This window comes from Pithys albifrons, chromosome 10, assembly GCF_047495875.1.
Source record: "Pithys albifrons albifrons isolate INPA30051 chromosome 10, PitAlb_v1, whole genome shotgun sequence".
NCBI lineage: Eukaryota > Metazoa > Chordata > Aves > Passeriformes > Thamnophilidae > Pithys > Pithys albifrons.
In genome coordinates this window covers 34,057,984-34,075,301 of record NC_092467.1, presented here as the reverse complement: position 1 = coordinate 34,075,301, position 17,318 = coordinate 34,057,984, and the positions used below count along the sequence as shown (strand labels likewise).

At 50.0% G+C, this 17,318-nt stretch overlaps 2 protein-coding genes across 4 annotated transcripts; one reads left to right on the top strand and one right to left on the bottom strand.

Moving 5' to 3' along the window:
• Positions 1 to 1,834: 1,834 nt before the first annotated feature.
• On the bottom strand, positions 1,835 to 7,262 carry TYW3 (tRNA-yW synthesizing protein 3 homolog). 2 transcript variants are annotated; one of them, XM_071564759.1, is made up of 7 exons: positions 7,083 to 7,262; positions 6,848 to 7,041; positions 5,667 to 5,747; positions 4,571 to 4,669; positions 3,734 to 3,805; positions 3,401 to 3,534; positions 1,835 to 3,219 (listed from the first exon to the last, which is right to left on the bottom strand). In XM_071564759.1, the coding sequence occupies exons 2-7, from the start codon at positions 7,004 to 7,006 to the stop codon at positions 3,021 to 3,023; spliced, it is 744 nt and encodes a 247-aa protein (XP_071420860.1). In that variant the 5' UTR covers positions 7,007 to 7,041; positions 7,083 to 7,262; the 3' UTR covers positions 1,835 to 3,020. The 2 variants fall into 2 exon arrangements, with proteins under 2 accessions (XP_071420860.1, XP_071420859.1); XM_071564758.1 differs by having other exon boundaries at positions 6,848 to 7,262.
• Positions 7,263 to 7,331: 69 nt separating this feature from the next.
• CRYZ (crystallin zeta) lies at positions 7,332 to 15,457 on the top strand. 2 transcript variants are annotated; one of them, XM_071564756.1, is made up of 9 exons: positions 7,332 to 7,418; positions 7,811 to 7,935; positions 8,270 to 8,422; positions 9,617 to 9,780; positions 10,417 to 10,468; positions 11,679 to 11,828; positions 12,212 to 12,313; positions 14,486 to 14,581; positions 14,841 to 15,457. In XM_071564756.1, the coding sequence occupies exons 2-9, from the start codon at positions 7,825 to 7,827 to the stop codon at positions 15,000 to 15,002; spliced, it is 990 nt and encodes a 329-aa protein (XP_071420857.1). In that variant the 5' UTR covers positions 7,332 to 7,418; positions 7,811 to 7,824; the 3' UTR covers positions 15,003 to 15,457. The 2 variants fall into 2 exon arrangements, with proteins under 2 accessions (XP_071420857.1, XP_071420858.1); XM_071564757.1 differs by having other exon boundaries at positions 7,418 to 7,496.
• The last annotated feature ends 1,861 nt before the right edge of the window (positions 15,458 to 17,318 follow it).

Genomic DNA, 17,318 nt, shown 5'->3' with positions numbered 1-17,318 from the left:
GTAATCTTAAAAAGAAATGGTGTAACTTGGGTGAGCCTGGGGTGAGGCGATGCCCAGTGCAGGGCCAGGGAAGGGCAGTGGGGCACAGAGTAGGTGCTGCTGGGGGTGGGCTCCTTCCCAGAGTGGCTGCAGGGTGGTGAAACCACCTCAGCAGCATCCTCTGCAACCCTGGATGTGGTGTAAAAAAAGTCAGATAAACCTTGTAAAAAGTGTTCTACCTTTTAAGCACTGAAGTAACAAAATTGCGTGATCTTTCCCTGAGAATCATGGGGCTGTTTATTTTTCTTGTAAGGTCTTGTTTTGTTTTTTTTTTTGCATGAGGTCCCCAACAGTCTTCAACCATTGGAGATAATGGGAATAAAGTAAAAAGATGTCAACACTTAGGGTAACATTTCTATGTTAAGACTGTCAAAAAATCTTCCTGAATTTTGTATCATTTTTCAGAGGATTGTGGGATTGTATTACACATCAGTTTCTGACAAACTCTATTTCTAAGACTGTAAATCCAGTACTGCTATTACACAGTGCGAGGGTTTGGGCCGTTATTGTGTTCAATTGCATTGAAAAAAAAAATGGTAAAATTGAAAAAGAAGTTTCCCCAAAAATTTACTTGCACTGAATACCCTTTCCTGCAAATACACAACTCCACAGCTCTGCCCTTGAAGGCACACCGAGGTCCTGGTTTACACACACCATTAGTATCTGTGATCTCTCTCCCACCTTGCACAGGTAACTGTACAGACTGGGAATTAACCTGCTCCAGATTCAGGAACAGGCCTCCTCTGCCCCAGGAATGTGGGTTCTGTGGGCTGAGCTTGAAGCTTGATACAGTTTCTTTGCACCTCTGATTTTTCAGTGCTGATTTTCCCTTCTCAAATGCGACGAGACCTGACAGTGGTGTCTGTGGGCACTGCTCATGGCTGGTGCTGGTGCTGTCAGTCCCTTGACCCACGTCAAACAGACCAGAGCCAGATCTCTGGGAATTGCCACATTCAGGAGGGTTTGGACTGTTCTGAACAAACTCCTTGAAATCCACGAGCAAGAACTACCTCCTGTGTGCAGGAGCTGTTCCCCGGGTAGTGAGGAGGGACCTGCCAGGACAGTGGGACTCCCACCAGTGGGGATGGGGACAGGGAGAGCAGGTGGCCTCACAGCACTTGGCCAAGGCAGCAGGCTGGGAAGGCCCTTCTGCAAAGAGGCAGTTGGTTGAGGGAAGCCCTGGGGTTTCAGTTCAGCATATATAGGCAGCTGAGCCTCAGAGTGCAGAGCAAGGTCTGTAAAACATGGTGACTGCAAAGGTCTGACCCGAGCCCCTGCCCTGGCACTGCTCCAGTAATGCCTGCAGCAGAAGCCAAGTCTCCACACCTGAGGAGCTGCTGTCCCTTGCCCTGCTGTGGAACCCTTGGCTGCTCCCACCACCTGCCTGCTGCCTCACAGGTGGAGAGACTCGGCTTTGCTCACCCCTCTCCTGGTCAGCAGCTTTGAAGTGTTTGAAATAATTCCCCTGTATTCAGTCAGAGTGGAACCAGGGTTAGTTCTCCCAAACACACACGAGGTTTGAGACCAGTGCACACAGGGCTGCTTTGCAAGGTTTCCATTTAAGTTCCATCTCACAAACAGATGGTCTTCAGTCTGTAATATCTGTCCCCAGCCCCTCCCTTGAAGAAGAAACCAGCAGCACCAGCATGTTCTGTGACATGCTGCTTGTGCTGCCAGCCACCCAGCACCTTGCTGAATGTGGCTGCAAACTTAGAAGGACAGAAAGGCACTGGCCTCTCCCCTTTGCACGTCCCAGGCATGTGCTGAGGTGTTTCAAGCCCCCAGCAGAACAAAATCAAGAGCACCAGTCTGTTTGAGCTCAAAGTCAGCAACACAAATGCACAAGAGGCTCCAGTTCCTTTCTTCTGGCACACTTGTAACTGGAAACAGCCTATAGGGTCTTTCAGAATCTACTGAATGCCCCCATCACTTTTCCATGTGGCTGCCATAAAGCATGTTCAATTTTTACAGAGGAATTAAAATGCCCCCAACACACAGGCTCATGTAATGGAAACAGTGACATCCCAGCCTTCATGGCTTGGGAGTTCCTGCACAAATAAACCATCTCCTTCAGTCAGTCTGGCTCTGCAATGTAAGTGATGCCTCAGTCACAAAATACAGATTGGTAGGTTTACACATTCAGCATTTTTCTGAAAAATACATGACCATGGAGTGCTTTCACCAGTGGCACAAGAAGGAATGCACACAGTGCTGCACTGCTGGTATGTAACAGTTCCTGCAGTCAGTGGTTCACAGCCCAACCCAGCCCTGGGGGTGACTGTGGCCAGGTGGTGGCTGCAGAGTGAGGGGAAGGGGCCATTGGCACACAGAGCTGGCTAAAGGGCAAAGGAAAAATGGTACTGACTGGCCAGTGGCCACAGGAATTGGAGCACACACAGTGGGGCTGGAGTCTGAGACACAGCAAGAGCAGGGAACAGCAGCTGCTGGTGCAGCGGCCAGGAGGGATCTGGATGTGCCTGGCTGAGACCAGTATGGAGCAGTACCCAGTTCCAGCTGTTCTGGCCTAACCTCTGCCCCAGGTGTGCTCTGTAGATGACAAACAGCTGGCCCTGTGCTGCTGGTGCATGCTGCTCTGCAGAGATCCTGCAGGGAGTAACAACCTTCTGGGCAAACAACCCCGTTTTAGTTTCTCTGCTCTGCAGAACCCAGGAAGTTGGAAGTGAAATGCTGCCACAGAGAATGTGGCCAAAGACTGCAGCAAACCTGTTTTTTCTGGGACAACTGACAGATGGAGTAAAAGTTTGTTAATTCAATAGTAGAGTTAAAAAATACCCCAAACATTCTAAGGCTTTGTTCTCTGTGTCCAGCAGCATTACACCTGCTCACCATTCTGTTAAAAGTACCTTTTTTCTGGTCAGTGTCCCTGGGAGTGTTGCTGCTTAGAGCACAGCAGCATATAAGCCTCTTACAAAGGGCGTTACAATCAGTTTGCCATTTGCTTTCAAATGCCTTAGTCTATATCATGGTTCAGCAAACAGATCCAGACTGCTTTCAGGATCATCCTGGGGCTCCAGCTCTCTGCTGGGATCAGCCTGTTCCCGAGTGCTCCGTCTCTTCCTCCTGTGCACGTACACAGAGTGGCTCTTCTCTGGCCCCTTGGGAGCCAAGGTGTCTGCAGGGATAGCAGCCTCCAGAGCCAACTCCAAGCCTTTGTGGAATCTAGAAAGAAACAATTCTGTATTTACTATTTTTGTATGTTTGCTCAGGATCTGTAAACTCCTCTGAGAAACTATTGCTTTTGGAATATAATCAAAATATGCAAGGAGAAGACAGTGGTTACTAATGTTTTAGCTGATACTGAATTCAATGTCATGAGCAGAACTGGCATAATCTTGCAAACCTCTCAATCCTCCTTATGTTTTCTTCCATTTTCTGATTGGCTATGTGTACCAGAAAGTCAATATATTCTTCAGAGACCATCAATCTTCCCTTGTGGCTCAATGGAACTTCTAAGCAGTGAGTGCTCCGGACAGCCTGAAAAACCACAGGATTTATCTGGAATAAAGTTTTTTAGTTTATGAAGGTTATTTAAATAATACAGGAAAAAAACTGGGTAAGCTGCTGCATGCCCTGTGGCAGCTGTTCAGCACAAGCTGGATCTTGGCTTGTAAAAAATCAAGGTTGATGTAATGATCTGACTTTGTTACAACCTTTACAGTAGCAGAGTACTTACCATTGTGATTTTTCCTCCTCTGCCAACTGTAATGCCGGAGTTCCTGAATCCAGAATCAACAGCCACTGAATGCTGCAGAACAAGGAAGTGCTTAAAAAAGTCTTGTACACTTTCACAGCAAAAAATAATTATGGATGGGTTGCAATGCAACTTGCAATCTCAGTTTTGCAAAAAACTTACTCAAAACCATCTCCTCAGACTGATACAAAAATAGTTAAATTGTCTTTAAGATCAAACCCAAAAACTGTGGGTGGTTTTCAGAGACCCACGGTGGATCCTGATTGTTTGAATCCATCGGTGCAGATGGGACACAATGTCTCTCCTGGCACTGAACTGCTGGAAGCACAGGCAGTTGTGCCACATGGCTGTAGCTGTGTGAGCAGCAGCTCTGTACACTGAGCCCATCAGCTCTCCTGTGCTAACGAGGGAACGGACAAGCCTTGCACGGCACGTGCTGCTCTGAGGTCATGCTGGAAAAGCAGAACACAAAGGTACCACTCAATTCATTGAAAAGGGAGACAAATGGCCTGGATGGCAGCAAAGTAATGTCTAAAATCCATCCCTTTCAGCCAGCGAGAACATCCCAGGCTCCCTGGGAAATGTTTTGTGGGCAGCTCACCCCAGCTCGAAGGGGAGTCGTTTTGCTTTCTAAGTACACCAAAATCTCCACCAAGTTAAAGCTGTATTTTTCTCATCAGCTCAATTTACTGTCCTAGTTGTAAAACACACAACACATCAGGGACTGCTCCTAAGTGCTGCAGCTCACCCAGGAGCCGATACTTTTACAAACGGGAATGTAACAAAACAACCAAGTCCTTGTGCTTGAGGGGGTTTTACCAGCAGCTGTGCATCCTGCAGCTCCCGACACAACACGTGGAAAACAAATGGTTCAAACTTGAACACAACGTCTCCAGTGGCTTTCTCTAGTGCTGTCATCTGGAAAATGCACCAAAACATTGATATTAACACTGCAAGTGTGTACTGTTCTTGAAAAAAAAAGGGCTAGTTTGTGTGTGAAACAAGCACCAAAAATGCAGCAAATGAGTCCCCAGCACTCAGGTTTGATCAGCTGTTTTTAACTTTTCATTGCTCACAATACCCTGAAACTCCATGGATTTCCATGATTCTGTTTGGTAAACTGATTTGGTTTGACAGAAATCCATGGCAAGACAGACATTAAAAACTGTGCTTCATTTTTCCTGTTTTCTCTTCATACATCCAAAAATCAACACCATCAGACCAGCAAGGGACAAGGACTGTTCTGCTGCAATCAAGTGAAACCTCAGTAGGGTTTGGTGTTCTTTTCCCAACTGCTCTTTGGAATCATTTAGTTGCTGAAGTACATTCCTCAATTTCAGAAAATTTTGTAAGGGTCAGCAGATTAAATCCATGGCCCAACATACTCAACCCCACTTTAATCCTTGCTCAAATACCAATGGGCAGCCTTCTGTATAAGAGTTATAAACACAAATTCAGAGGTTGAAATCACAAGCATAAACCCACAAGACAAGAAAAAAAGAAATAACTTTATAATTATAAAATTGAAGAAATGGCCTTCAGACCCCTCAGTTCTGCCAGAAGACAGAGGCTAGTGGCAATTTTTCCTGGATCTGTGAGTGTGCTGAGTGTCTGACATCCTGCACAGCTCACAGGGACAGTTAATCTGCTCTTCTGTGCTGTCTTGGGGCAGAGAAACCTTAAGGGCTGGGAATACTTTCTTCTCTTCAGAAATGTAATTTTCAGACACGAGTTTCAAAGGACTCTCTTTAACTGGGTCTGAAGAATTTATTAAGCAACACTCCTAAAGAAAAGAATATTGGAAGAGTGGCAATTCATTTTAGCAGCAGGAATAAACACTCCACAGGATGTCTTGCAGGACACCAGGGGCACTGCAATGAATAAATACAGAACCTGTATCATGCTCTGCTCTTACCACATCGTCCTTGACACACGTGCCATGTGTTACCAGAAGCCACCGGCAGTTTTTCTTCTGGACCCCCGCCCCGTCCGTGTCCTGGGAGGGGCAGAAAGGAGGGAATGGTTTGATCTGCTGCCTCTGCAGAAATGGTCCTTCCGAACGGCGACAGTGGCCCTGCCCCGAGCCCCCCCGGAGACCCTGCCCCGAGCCCCTCACCCTGCCCCGAGCCCCTCACCCTGCCCCGAGCCCGCCCCGGAGACCCTGCCCCGAGCCCCTCACCCTGCCCCGAGCGCCCCCCAGAGACCCTGCCCCGAGCCCCTCACCCTGCCCCGAGCCCCTCACCCTGCCCCGAGCCCCCCCCCAGAGACCCTGCCCCGAGCCCCTCACCCTGCCCCGAGCGCCCCCCAGAGACCCTGCCCCGAGCCCCCCCCCCAGAGACCCTGCCCCGAGCCCCTCACCCTGCCCCGAGACCCTGCCCCGAGCCCCCCCGGGAGACCCTGCCCCGAGCTCCCCCCAGAGACCCTGCCCCGAGCCCCTCACCCTGCCCCGAGCCCCTTACCCTGCCCCGAGCCCCCCCAGAGACCCTGCCCCGAGCCCCCCCCAGAGACCCTGCCCCGAGCGCCCCCCCGAGACCCTGTCCCGAGCGCCCCCCCGAGACCCTGTCCCGAGCGCCCCCCCGAGACCCTGCCCCTCACGCCTCACCCTGCCCCGAGCCCCCCCGAGACCCTGCCCCAAGCCCGCCCGGCCCGGGCACCGCAATCCTTTGTGTGCCGGCTCTGGCACCGAACTGCGGCACGGACAGAGACGCGCCGGCAACAGCGGGAGCGGCGGGACCCTCATCCCGGTATCCCAACCACCCATCCCGGTGACCCGGCCCATCCCGTTATCCCGTCATTCCGGGCCCTGTATCCCGTCATCCCGGCCCATCCCGTTATCCCGTCATCCCGGGCCCCGTATCCCGTCATCCCGGGCCCCGTATCCCGTCATCCCGGCCCATCCCGTTATCCCGTCATCCCGGGCCCCGTATCCCGTCATCCCGGGCCCCGTATCCCGTCATCCCGGCCCCTGTATCCCGTCATCCCGGGCCCCGTATCCCGTCATCCCGGGCCCCGTATCCCGTCATCCCGGCCCCCGTATCCCGTCATCCCGGCCCCCGTATCCCGTCATCCCGGGCCCCGTATCCCGGTGTCCCGCACCAGCACCAGGACTCTCCCGTCGCACGAGCTCGCCGTGCAGAACGTTTCCCGCCCGTTCAGGAGCCGCGCGAGCTCCGCGGCACGTGCGTCCAGCGCGCGCTTCCGGCTCGGGTCGGGCCGCGCCAGCCGCTCCGCCTTGCGCCGCGCGAAGGCCGCCATGGCGCGGGGACGGCGGCACGCGAGGGACAAACCTCCGCGCGCGGCCGAGCGCCGGGGCGGGGCGGCCCCCCCCCTCACTCGGGCCCGACGGTCCCGGAGCTGCGCAGGGGGACGGGACGGGGACGGGAACGGGACGGGAGCGGGACGGGAGCGGGACGGGAACGGGGCGGGAACGGGGCGGGAACGGGACGGGAGCGGGACGGGAACGGGGCGGGAACGGGACGGGAAAGGGGCGGGAACGGGGCGGGAACGGGACGGGAGCGGGACGGGAACGGGGCGGGAGCGGGACGGGAACGGGGCGGGACGGGAACGGGAACGGGAACGGGGCGGGACGGGAAAGGGACGGGCGCGTGAGGGGCGGGCCTGGCGACGGGCGCGTGTCGGGCGGGACTGAGCGAGGGGCCGGGCCGAGGTAGACGGGCCGTGTCCGGACCGTGTCCGGGTCGTGTCGGGGCCGCGGACCCGCAGTCGCCGCCTGAGGCCGCTCTGGGTCTGGCAGCGCTCTCGCGGTCCTGCCCGGGCCGGTTCCCCCGGCTGAGCCCCCGCTGGCCTCGGCCCTTGCTGTGCTTCCCGGCCCCCCATGCCGGGGCTGCCGGGGCTGCTCTGAGCGGAAGGCTTTGGGCCCCGCGGCCGTCCCAGCTCCCTCCCCGCCCTCTGGATCGATTCGTTATCACGAGGCCGAGCCGCCCTTCGGCCCCGCGGGCTGTGCCCTGTCCCGGGTGGTCTCCGCCGGGCACGGCCGGGGCTCGGGCTCTCCCTGACCCGAGCACGAACCGGCGATATTACTGTTGTGTTTCTCCCCAGATCCTCCGTTCGCCATGGCAGCCACCAGGAGAGTGATGAGAGCGGTCAGAGTGTTTGAGTTTGGTGGCCCTGACGTGCTTAAACTGCAGTCGGATGTGTTAGTTCCTGTTCCAAAAGAAAACCAGGTATATGTGAGCTCTGTGAAGGGAAACGACAGCAACGAATGCCAACAGGTGCCCGCAGGACAGAATGAGGGACACAAACCAGAACTCTTCCTATGGAGATAAGGTTTAATCAGTGCGTTCGTACTCCCTGAGATATTGTGCTTGTCAACTGTGGGCTCTTCAGTGTCCGTGGGCTACATATTCCACATCAAGGGTTTCCTGCAATTAGCTCCAGTTCGACACTGGATTATCGCAGAGGCTGTTTGGGAATTCAGTTAAAATACAGAGATGCTGTGCTGTGAATTCAAGGGGTGAATCTTTTTACTTATTGCTTAAGAAGCATCTTTTCTTGCAGGTGTTAATTAAAGTCCATGCCTGTGGTGTAAATCCTGTTGAGACATATATTCGTTCTGGGACTTATGCCAGGAAACCAGCTCTGCCCTACACCCCGGGCTCGGACGTGGCCGGGGTGATCGAGGGTGTTGGGGATCACGTGACTGCATTCAAGGTATTTACTCACTGGGCTTTAGTTCACTGTTGTGTCCTCTTTGGGTGGTTGCTGTGCTGCTGTACCTGATTCTTTGCTCATAATCATGTAATCTGTTCAAGTGGGGAATCCCCTTCGCGGGCTGGCAAAAGCACCCAGAGGGATCCCATTGACGAACCAGCCTGCGGGTGGGACTGTGGGGAATGCTGTGACCTCTGGGAGCACAGAGGTCTCAAGAGACACTGCAGTCTGTGCTTAAAGCAGTGACCTTGGGTGTACAAAAGTCAGGTTTCAGCATTGCAGAAATATTCGAGATTGCATCCTAGGGGGTAATAATTTCATGCAGAACTGAAAAATTTTCTGTAAAAAGTCTTTTTGGAAGTGGAAATTGCTTACTGATAAAGCCCCATTATGTATTTGTTGTTAAAACTGTTCAAATACTGCATTGCTGCAGTCCAGTAGTTTTACTGGGATTTCTCAGGAGGAAAGTCTTATGACAGGAAAAGGCAAATATTGGTTTGCTAAAATATATTTTTGACATTTATGTAGTTTTCAAATCTATTCTCCAGTACGAGTCACTAAATGGTTGTTCCAAACAAACATAAAAATTGTAGTTAAAATTGTGCTGGAATTTCCTGATTTGGGGTTTATGTAACAATTTTGGGAGACCTGAGTGATTTGATTCGTATCTACAGAGAAGAATCATTTTCTTACCAGCAGTTTGCTGTATCTGCTGTGTTTGCTTTTTGTTTCCTGTGGCAATTGTGATGCTCTAGGCTTGAATGAGACAGACAGAGGTGTCTTCAGGTATATTGAGTATGTGTTTTCCCACATTTAAACTAAATAATTTAGAAACATTTCTTTTGTGTTCATAAAAGCTTTTGAGGTTTTGCACTTGAAATCTGTGGATGGAATTCCTGAGTGTTCGAGTTCATTAAGGTTCATATTAATGACATAGTAGTCATTTGTGTGTTGCACTGCAGAGCTGAGTTCTAATTATGACACTTAGAATTAAGTATATGGAATGATATGATTTGTATTTCATTGAGGGTATGTATCAGCATTTAGAAAAATGTCCATGACAAATACAACTGGTTATTTTTAATGGAGAGCTGTTAGCAATAGCCTAAACCTCTGTGAATTGGTCCTTAATGTTTATTAAGGCAAGAGGAAGGGAAGTGATTGATTTCTATGTGTTTTCTCCCTCTGTTGTAGAAAGGGGACAGGGTTTTCACCCTTGAAACAGTCTCTGGAGGATATGCAGAGTATGCAGTTGCTGCAGCCAACAGAGTCTTCCCTTTGCCAGACAAGCTGGACTTCAGGCAGGGAGCAGCGCTCGCAGTGCCCTATTTCACTGCCTACCGGGCCCTCTTCCAGAGGTAAGGCCCCAAAGCCAAGTTCCTGCACTTTCAGTTTTAACTTCTAAAAAACCAAAGTTTGTATTTTCACTGTTCTGTAAATGGGGAGACCAATGAGTGGGAAACGTTTAAAAAAGACTTAAATTTGTTATGCTGATGGAATTGTCAGATAATTGTGACTAGAAGACTGTGACTGTTTTCCTGTTAAGTCTTTCTTCTTGAGAGAACAGACCTGGAAAGGCTTCATGTAATACAGCATGTGGCTCCCTTTCAGTACTCGCTGGTATTTTAGCCAGAGAAGAAAAGCAGGGATAGTTCTAATTTCCTAATTAAGCAGCCAGGTGCCACGGAGCAGAGCCCTCACTTTCCTGGGACTGGGGAGGAGGGTCCCAAGCCGAGGCTCAGCACCAGGCTGTCTCTGACTGCTGGCTGCACGTTGCTTCATGTCATCAATTACAGGGTTCATTTTGCCTCCTTGTTCTCCCCCAAAAGGCTTATGGTACCTGTTTAACCATAAACTGGAACAGAAATGGGAACATGTATTGTAAACAGTGCTGTGTGAACGATGAGCTTTGATGTCAGTATCTGCACCTGGGGCTCAGCCAGCCTGTGTGTACTGCAATCACAACACCAACATTCCCTGTGTTCTCCACCCAGAGGCTGTGCCAAAGCTGGGGAAAGGGTGCTGGTGCACGGTGCCAGTGGCGGGGTGAGTATTCCAAGGAGGCAGGTGAAGGGAATGCTCGGCTCTTGTCCTCGCCATCTGCCTGGGGTATGAGGTGTGGTCATATTTAGATCAATAAAGGGATTAGCAAATTAGGTTTTTATTTCAGATGCTCTGGTATACACTTGCTTAGAGCAAACAGCATTATTCCCAGTAACTGAGACTGCACAGGTGTTGATGTGAGGTCCTCAGTCAGAGGGTCACATGCTGAACAGGTGGAGGTTGGTCTGGAAGCTTTGTAACAGGTCTGACTCAGGCAAAACTGATAACAGAAAGCTGTCATTTCCCAATACATGCCAGTTGTTCTCAGTCCTCTGAGAAGGAATCAGTGGTGCAGGGCAACTGTTCATTTCTGGGATGTTTTTACCCACGAGCTGACAGCCAGTTGCACAAGGAGAGACACTGGAATGGATAAAGCTGTGACTGAATACTGTGCAATTGCACTTACAGTTTTCTTTGGTTTTACATGACAATCTAATTTTAGATCTCTCACATGTCATTCTGTTTTAATTTATCTCCCACACTATGCCTTTTCTTGCTCAGTTTCTGCTGATGTACCAAACTGCTGCTATGAATGGGCAAAGTTTCCTTAATTATTCGTTAGACAACAAAAAGATGAATTCAGATCTTATTCTGAGATACTAGAATGTCATTCACCATCATTGCTTCTTTTTATTTTCATAAACTAAATTTAGTGCTTCTGTTCTTCCTGGAGTCCAAAGCTGGTAGGAGACACTGAGAATTTGCTTTAGAAAGAGATCATTTAATCTGTTTGTGAAAGGTTCAGAAGTGGTGTCAATCAAATTTGTGCCAGCAGATCTTCTTTGCAGTGTGTAATGCTGGTATCAATAGCAGCTGATTGAGAGAAGAGAATTGCCCTGGCTTTGTATAAAAAAATACATGGCTCAGCTTTGATAGATAGAAAACATTTTTCATCCATTTATATCAAGTGCTGATAGCTATTAAAAAGGCTCAAAACTTTTACATGCCTCTGTAACTATTTGTTCTTTTTAAAAGACTCTTTGGCTGACTTTAAGATCCAAATTACTTATTATGGCTAAAACACTTGTTACCAGACCAGCTTTTAAATGGGGAAGTTCCAGGTTGCTGGTAGAATAATTAAAATTTCAAATGCTAAGAAAGAGGCAAAATAGTTTCCTTTTTTCTTTTTCCTCTTTTTTTTTCCTTCCCTCAGGTGGGACTAGCAGCATGTCAGATTGCCAGAGCCTGTGGTTTGAAGGTTTTGGGCACAGCAGGAACTGAAGAGGGCATGAATGTGATCCTGAGAAATGGTGCTCACCAAGCCTTTAATCACAGAGACCCAAATTACATTGAGAGGATTAAGGTAGGCATGATGTCAGGGCTGGGGGATGCAGGTACTAACAAATAAACAGTTGTTTACTGAAGATTTTAATGGGGATTTATGTAGGAGCAATAATCTACTGCCTTTTTAATTTCTACACAAGGTAAAACTTTCCCAGGCTGGGAGAGCAGAGCTTTCCTCAGCAGCAGTGTCATTTGGAACTTTCATTCAGCATATTCCTTTGTGGGAGCACACCATAAGTCAGCACAGCAAAACATGCTACAGTTCAGCTCATTAGCTGTCAGCTGTAGTACAAAGGCTGTATTGAAAAGTTGAACAATAACCTGTAAAATGGATGTTTTCTGTGGCATTTGAAATAAATGGTAGTATCTGAGCACTGAAATAACATCCTGTGTCCTGTACAGGAGTGCACAGGGCCAGGGGGAGTGGATATCATCATAGAAATGCTCTCCAATGTAAACCTGGATGCTGACTTGCAGCTGCTGGCCCGTGCAGGGAGGGTGATGGTGAGTGTTTGTGTCCCTGAGCAGGGAGGGTGATGGTGGGTGTTTGTGTCCCTGAGCAGGGAGGGTGATGGTGAGTGTTTGTGTCCCTGAGCAGGGAGGGTGATGGTGAGTGTTTGTGTCCCTGAGCAGGGAGGGTGATGGTGGGTGTTTGTGTCCCTGAGCAGGGAGGGTGATGGTGAGTGTTTGTGTCCCTGAGCAGGGAGGGTGATGGTGAGTGTTTGTGTCCCTGCCCAGAGGGTGATGGTGGGTGTTTGTGTCCCTGCCCAGAGGGTGATGGTGGGTGTTTGTGTCCCTGAGCAGGGAGGGTGATGGTGAGTGTTTGTGTCCCTGAGCAGGGAGGGTGATGGTGTGTCTGTGTCCCTGAGCAGAGGGTGATGGTGGGTGTTTGTGTCCCTGAGCAGGGAGGGTGATGGTGAGTGTTTGTGTCCCTGAGCAGGGAGGGTGATGGTGGGTGTTTGTGTCCCTGAGCAGGGAGGGTGATGGTGAGTGTTTGTGTCCCTGAGCAGGGAGGGTGATGGTGGGTGTTTGTGTCCCTGAGCAGGGAGGGTGATGGTGGGTGTTTGTGTCCCTGAGCAGGGAGGGTGATGGTGAGTGTTTGTGTCCCTGAGCAGGGAGGGTGATGGTGAGTGTTTGTGTCCCTGAGCAGGGAGGGTGATGGTGGGTGTTTGTGTCCCTGAGCAGGGAGGGTGATGGTGGGTGTTTGTGTCCCTGAGCAGGGAGGGTGATGGTGGGTGTTTGTGTCCCTGAGCAGGGAGGGTGATGGTGGGTGTTTGTGTCCCTGAGCAGGGAGGGTGATGGTGGGTGTTTGTGTCCCTGAGCAGGGAGGGTGATGGTGGGTGTTTGTGTCCCTGAGCAGGGAGGGTGATGGTGAGTGTTTGTGTCCCTGCCCAGAGGGTGATGGTGGGTGTTTGTGTCCCTGAGCAGGGAGGGTGATGGTGACTGTTTGTGTCCCTGCCCAGAGGGTGATGGTGGGTGTTTGTGTCCCTGAGCAGGGAGGGTGATGGTGACTGTTTGTGTCCCTGAGCAGGGAGGGTGATGGTGGGTGTTTGTGTCCCTGAGCAGGGAGGGTGATGGTGAGTGTTTGTGTCCCTGCCCAGAGGGTGATGGTGGGTGTTTGTGTCCCTGAGCAGGGAGGGTGATGGTGGGTGTTTGTGTCCCTGAGCAGGGAGGGTGATGGTGAGTGTTTGTGTCCCTGCCCAGAGGGTGATGGTGGGTGTTTGTGTCCCTGAGCAGGGAGGGTGATGGTGGGTGTTTGTGTCCCTGCCCAGAGGGTGATGGTGAGTGTTTGTGTCCCTGCCCAGAGGGTGATGGTGAGTGTTTGTGTCCCTGAGCAGGGAGGGTGATGGTGAGTGTTTGTGTCCCTGAGCAGGGAGGGTGATGGTGAGTGTTTGTGTCCCTGAGCAGGGAGGGTGATGGTGGGTGTTTGTGTCCCTGAGCAGGGAGGGTGATGGTGGGTGTTTGTGTCCCTGAGCAGGGAGGGTGATGGTGGGTGTTTGTGTCCCTGAGCAGGGAGGGTGATGGTGGGTGTTTGTGTCCCTGAGCAGGGAGGGTGATGGTGGGTGTTTGTGTCCCTGAGCAGGGAGGGTGATGGTGGGTGTTTGTGTCCCTGCCCAGAGGGTGATGGTGGGTGTTTGTGTCCCTGCCCAGAGGGTGATGGTGGGTGTTTGTGTCCCTGCCCAGAGGGTGATGGTGGGTGTTTGTGTCCCTGAGCAGGGAGGGTGATGGTGGGTGTTTGTGTCCCTGCCCAGAGGGTGATGGTGGGTGTTTGTGTCCCTGCCCAGAGGGTGATGGTGGGTGTTTGTGTCCCTGCCCAGAGGGTGATGGTGGGTGTTTGTGTCCCTGAGCAGGGAGGGTGATGGTGGGTGTTTGTGTCCCTGCCCAGAGGGTGATGGTGGGTGTTTGTGTCCCTGCCCAGAGGGTGATGGTGGGTGTTTGTGTCCCTGAGCAGAGGGTGATGGTGAGTGTTTGTGTCCCTGAGCAGAGGGTGATGGTGAGTGTTTGTGTCCCTGAGCAGAGGGTGATGGTGAGTGTTTGTGTCCCTGAGCAGGGAGGGTGATGGTGGGTGTTTGTGTCCCTGAGCAGGGAGGGTGATGGTGGGTGTTTGCTCACTGCCTCAGTCTGTGCATTCAGCATCACAATGGAACAGCTCTTACTTTGGGCTTCTTTGGGCAGGTTGTGGGCTGCAGAGGTCGCATTGAGATAAACCCAAGAGACACTATGAGCAAGGAGTCAAGCATAATTGGAGTGAGTCTGTTTCTTGCAACTGAGGTGAGAAACATTTTCATTTTAAAGTATGCTTCCCTGGCTTGTTCCATCACTTCTCTATTTCAAGGTAAAACCCTTTGTAGGGATTAAAGCATCATTTCACTGTAACTAACTTGTTTGTTCATTCCTTTATGGCTTGACTCAATCTCAGAATATAGTAAAATATTTTTGGGTTTTGGAATTAGGCTTAATACTTGCATAAATTGTCAATGCTGTTCTAAAATGCAGAGAGCTTGTTGTAAACGCTGTTTGTTACATGCAGGAGGAGAGGCAGGAATGTGCCACAGCACTCCTTGATGGCATAGAAGCTGGCTGGCTGAAACCTGTTGTGGGCTTGGAATATCCCCTGGAGAAGGTATCCAAGGCTCATGAAGACATTATTTGTAGCAGTGGTGCTCGAGGGAAGATGGTGCTCCTTCTGTAAAGAAGCACCTTTTTCCATTTATTTCATAGCTGCCCTAACTGCACCTTTGCTTACAGGGTTCACTGAATGTATGTTATAAACATACTTTTGATCAGGTTTGGCAGTAGCAGAAAATGCTCACTTACATGAATTAATTAACAATTTGTTTCTTTTTGTAATGAGCAGAGTTTCATTTACTGTAAAGTAATAAAGCCTTTTTGACTGATGTGTAAATAATAAATTTTCTCTGCTGGTGTGGGATGGTGCTGCAGGGGAAGGTGGGGTTTGTTATCATGCTGTGTGTGAAGGCAGAGTGAGGCCACTGTAGGTAGTGCAGAATGAAGCTGCTTACAGATACAATTAAATAACTCACTGTGGGCATTAATTAGAACTGTAAATTCTTTTAACCACATAATCTGTCAACTCAAATTTTGTCACACAATTTACTTGAAATAAAAGCTTTTACTGACATAATAGTTCACTTTCCAGCTCAAAAGATGGGCAGAATCTCTCAAACATGAACTGTTTGTGAGCAGAAGCAGTTCCACTTGGCTGTACCTGCCTCAAGGTCTGAGGTGACAGTGTCCTGGCTCACCTACAGGTACCGTCATTCTGGAGCTGCATGCTGGTAATTAGCCTTTCTGGAACTGATGGTAATGGTTCCTGGATGGTAAATGGCTGGCCATGAGGATTTCAGTTCTTCCTGTGATCTTTAGTAAAGTCTTCTGGGTCCCTGGCTGCATGGAGAGCAGGCCTGCATGGCTCTTGTGGCATGGAGAGTTCCTGTGCAATTCCTGAGCTGTATTCTCTGGAGTGGGCAGGGCACAGCCTCAGCACTGGTGCTTGTGTGCAGGTGTCAGTGTGGGGTAACTGTGCCAGCACAGGGTATTTCATTGCGTCTCGTTCACACAAACCTTAGATCCATTGTACAACAGATGGTTTTGCCAGGGAAGAAGATGGAGTGTTTCTAGAGTAAAGGATTTCAATCTAGAGTTTCAGTGAGAGCTGCTGGGGGGAGAAGGATGAGGTTGGCTCAGCTGTGGGAAGGCAGTCATGTGGTCCCTGCCCTGTTGTCTCTCTGGGTGCAGCGGGATCCTTCCTTCCTCCCTCCCTCCAGGTAACTGGTTTCCTTGTTTGTTGCATGCTTTTTTTTCTTTTCTTTTTTGTCCCACAGGAGTTGGGAGCTGTGTATCTATATGAAGGTTGAAGAGTGATTCACCTGGTGTAAGGGATGTGGGTAGGTAGTTTCTCAGCTGCTGTTTCTGTTCACTGGGGCAGAATGCAGCCTGAGCAGTGGTGGTGTGTTTGGAACCTGCTATTCCTTTTGACAATGCTGTTAGAGGAAGTAAAACACCTTTTAATACTGAAGTACTAAATAGAGGTTAAAAGTAATGATTAAAGAAGGATATGATCATGGAGATGATGTGCATATAAAAGTATAGATTTTCCTCATACTCTGTGTTTAAATATTACATTATTCTTAATTCAGCCTTTTAATTTAGTCAGGGGATATGGGAGGCTGATGGCTTGTAGTGTCTCCTTTCTTGCTTAGTGCTGCGTCTGCATCATGGCTGATGTGTAGAGGTGAAATTCAGAACAGTTCTCTGGTCTGTTCCTCATTGCTGCTGTACCCAAGGGCCGTGTTTGTCACGGGGTTTGTCACCAGAAGGTGTCAGAGCAGTTCTGTGTTAACACATTGCAGCTGCTCTCTGCCAGGTGATCTGGCAGAATGGCACAGCAGGACTGAGACTGACTCCTGAAGGAATGTCATCTAATGTTTATTCTGTCCATTTCTGTCCATTTCTGATGTATTGTACAAATGGGAGGGGTTCTTTTAATTTTTGAAGAAAGACTGTGAATAGAACTAATGATGTAGGACTGAGGTGTGTCTGATCTGTGCAAGCCACCCATCTAGAGAATGTCAGCCTGGAGAGTGCTTGGTTTTGCTCTTTTTGGGACATGCTGCCCCTTGGCCATGCAGAAAAGGATGGGGATCTCAGACAATTGAATTGGGCAGAATAATTCAGTCAGGTTGTTGAGTTCTCCTTGTTTGATTGAATGGGATTTCGGAGGCAGTTGTTCCCAGTGGCAGCCTGCTTGGCACTGCCATGGGTGGTTGGAAAGGTTGCAGAGGCTCTTGGCATCTCCTTTGCATCTGCTGGAGAGGCTTGGCTTGGGGTTCAAAGCAAGGAGTTGCATACAATGTCAGGGTCTGAAAACTGCTGTTCTGTGTGTTTCTGAAAAAGAGTGAAATTGTTCTGAAAAACAGCTGCTCTTAGTTAATCTCATTGTGCCCAAAATAAATACTGCCTATGCTTTCTAGCCATTAAATTGCCA

Coding starts and splice junctions, on each gene's coding strand:
- TYW3 (XM_071564758.1), bottom strand. CDS start 7,006: ATGGCGGCCTTCGCGCGGCGCAAGGCGGAGCGGCTGGCGCGGCCCGAC. Junction 3,535..3,733: donor GAGGAGGAAAAATCACAATG/GTAAGTACTCTG, acceptor GTGGTTTTTCAG/GCTGTCCGGAGCACTCACTG. Junction 3,220..3,400: donor AACATAAGGAGGATTGAGAG/GTTTGCAAGATT, acceptor GTTTCTTTCTAG/ATTCCACAAAGGCTTGGAGT.
- CRYZ (XM_071564756.1), top strand. CDS start 7,825: ATGGCAGCCACCAGGAGAGTGATGAGAGCGGTCAGAGTGTTTGAGTTT. Junction 8,423..9,616: donor ATCACGTGACTGCATTCAAG/GTATTTACTCAC, acceptor CCTCTGTTGTAG/AAAGGGGACAGGGTTTTCAC. Junction 12,314..14,485: donor CCCGTGCAGGGAGGGTGATG/GTGAGTGTTTGT, acceptor TTCTTTGGGCAG/GTTGTGGGCTGCAGAGGTCG.